This window comes from Cyprinodon variegatus, unplaced genomic scaffold (genome assembly GCF_000732505.1).
Source record: "Cyprinodon variegatus isolate N-32 unplaced genomic scaffold, C_variegatus-1.0 Scaffold479, whole genome shotgun sequence".
Lineage (NCBI taxonomy): Eukaryota > Metazoa > Chordata > Actinopteri > Cyprinodontiformes > Cyprinodontidae > Cyprinodon > Cyprinodon variegatus.
The window spans coordinates 236,273-239,002 of record NW_015150932.1 but is presented as its reverse complement, the minus strand read 5'-3'; the positions used below and the strand labels follow the sequence as shown (position 1 = coordinate 239,002).

The 2,730-nt window shown below is 41.6% G+C and overlaps 1 protein-coding gene across 1 annotated transcript in view; it reads left to right on the top strand.

Moving 5' to 3' along the window:
* The window catches only part of LOC107094333 (unconventional myosin-Ic-like), a 28,982-nt gene that overhangs the window by 14,830 nt on the left and 11,422 nt on the right, over window positions 1-2,730 (top strand). The window contains 4 exon segments of the mRNA XM_015389888.1: window positions 458-529; window positions 647-766; window positions 864-937; window positions 2,000-2,109. Coding sequence (XP_015245374.1) covers window positions 458-529; window positions 647-766; window positions 864-937; window positions 2,000-2,109 — 376 coding nt within the window.

The following is a 2,730-nucleotide window of genomic DNA, read 5'->3' as shown; positions in this document are numbered from 1 at the left end:
GGACTCACTTTACTGGACGTCTGACCTTAATGAGGATCAGAGATGAAGCAGCAGGAGCGTTTTTGCTGCCTTCGGTCTGAACGTAACATTCTTTGCAGGTTTTGTGACCAATAATTATTCAGTCATCTAGATTTGTTTTGCAAACACTTAATAAATTCTATAAATTCTTAATTTCTCCAGAATACGATCTGTTACCAGGACTTTCTTCCAGTCGTCTGGAAGAAGCTGGACTGTATCTGGTTCCTGTTCCACCATAGACCATCTTCCTTCCTCCTTTATCTCTATTTTTCTTTTTCAGTATTTTGCCTCTAAAAGTTTTTCCCGTTTGATCTTCAGTTCGGACCCTTTCGGTCCTTCGGTCCATTTCCCGTCTGTTTTTCCGTCCTTGCTAACCACAGACATGTCATGGCGTTTGCCAGGAGGAGGGGGGTCTGTCACTGACGTTGTGATTTTCCAGTTGTTAGGGGTGAATGGGACGGTGCTGACAGAGGCTCTCACACACAAGAAGATAATCGCCAAGGGAGAGGAGGTATGTTTGGAGCCACGCCGTCCCTGCATGATGGCTGTCTGCTGTGGCTCAGAGGAATAACGCGGCCGCCTGGCCCCCGGCTGTGGGGGGGTTCTGTTCCTCATTGTGTCTGTCCAGCTGGTGAGCCCTCTGAACCTGGAGCAGGCGTCCTCCGCTAGAGATGCTCTGTCCAAGGCCGTGTACGGACGCACCTTCACCTGGCTGGTCAACAAGATCAACGCCTCCCTGGAATACAAGGTCCAGACATGTGAAAGCAGAGCTGCTGCTCCGTCTGCAGCTCCACAGCTCCACCTGGTGGCCACGGATCTCATTGTTTCCTCTCTGTCTTCAACAGGATGAGGCTCACAGTAACTTCTCCGTTATCGGCCTGCTGGACATCTACGGCTTCGAGGTCTTCCAGCACAACAGGTGAACCTGGTGTCACTGAGGCAACGCAGCTGTTCTGTCAGACCAGCATACGCCGTCAGACCAGCATACGCCGTCAGACCAGCATACGCCGTCAGACCAGCATACGCCGTCAGACCAGCATACCCATAGTCAATTTATCCATTTAGTTTTTTTTACAAAAATAGACTTGTATCCTTTTAGTCATGTAAAAAAAAAAAAAAAAGTATTTAATGAGGTACTTTTTGGTGTTTTTTGAAGCGTATGGCGATCTGACCTGAAATAGTTTTTTTGTACCTGACTAAGGGATATACACGCCTGTTTAAAGTCTATTTTTCATACAAACTAAATAAATGCAGATCTGATATGTTGCGCTGCGTAGTGACTATAGGTATGCTGGTCTGATGGAGTATGCTGGTCTGACGGGGTATGCTGACCTGACAGAGCTCCGCTGCAGGCAGCTGCAGATTATTCCTCTGTTAGTGCAGAGCGTCCCAAACTTTTCAGCCTGTGGCTCAAAAATAACAAATTATTAGGATTTAAATAAAATGATCTGTTTTAAAAAGATTTTACCTTTGAATTTATTAGTTTAAATGTGTTACTTATATGTACATTTTGCACATTTTATAATTTTAAGGTATTTATCAATTGAATCATATTTCTGATAAAGTGATAATAATTAATTATCTGTTTTGAAATGAATTGTAATTATTTAATAATAAATATCTTATTTAGTTTATTATTTTTATTGTATTTCTAATTATTTCATTGTGTATATTATATCAGTTTTTTTACATTACAATCATGAATAAAATAAATAAATGCATTTATTTTTTAAATAAAATGTGATCATTTATTATTTAAAACTGATTTTAATAACTTAACTGGACATATTTAACTGTGCATTTAATATTTATTCATATACGTAATATTTTGAATATGTTTTAGATAAATGTATTTTTGATTAAATAAATTGCTTTAAATATATTTTCATTTAATGGGACATTGAATTATTTCACAGTGAATCTCATCATGTTAATGATAAATAAAGCGACTCTCTGATATTCTTCTTTCTTTGTCCTGCAGCTTTGAGCAGTTTTGCATCAACTATTGTAACGAGAAGCTGCAGCAGCTCTTCATCGAGCTCACGCTGAAGTCGGAGCAGGATGAGTATGAAGCTGAAGGCATCACGGTGAGTCACCGCCGCACATCCATGGCCCTAATCCTCTAACCGTCACCGGAACGCAGAAACCAGAGAGGACACTCTGGGCGCGGGACGTTTGCACCAAACGCTGTAAAACACGCTGCCCAGCGGCGGGCGTGTCGGACGCTGCGTCCTCCTAACGAGTCGGTTTATTAGAGCCTCGAAAAACATGAAGGCTGGAAACGCTTGGCTGTGGATCCTTCAGCTGCCGTCACACAGCTCAGCGGCCAGCTTAGATTAAACAGATTATTCTGCTAATCGTGGGAAAGCTGTCGGCTGCCTCCATGATGCTCTGCTAACATTCTGAAAAACATCGGGTCGTTCTAGTCCCTGAATAATAATCTGACCCTGAGTAATCTGAATATGAATAATCTGACCCCGAATTGACCCTGATTAAATTGACCCTGAGTAATCTGAAACAGAATAATCTAAAGCTGAACTGACAGTGAATAATCTGACCCTGAACTGACAGTGAATAATCTGACCCTGAATAATCTAACCCTGAACTGACAGTGAATAATCTGACCCTGAATAATCTAACGCTGAACTGACAGTGAATAATCTGACCCTGAATAATCTAACGCTGAACTGACAGTGAATAATCTGACCCTAA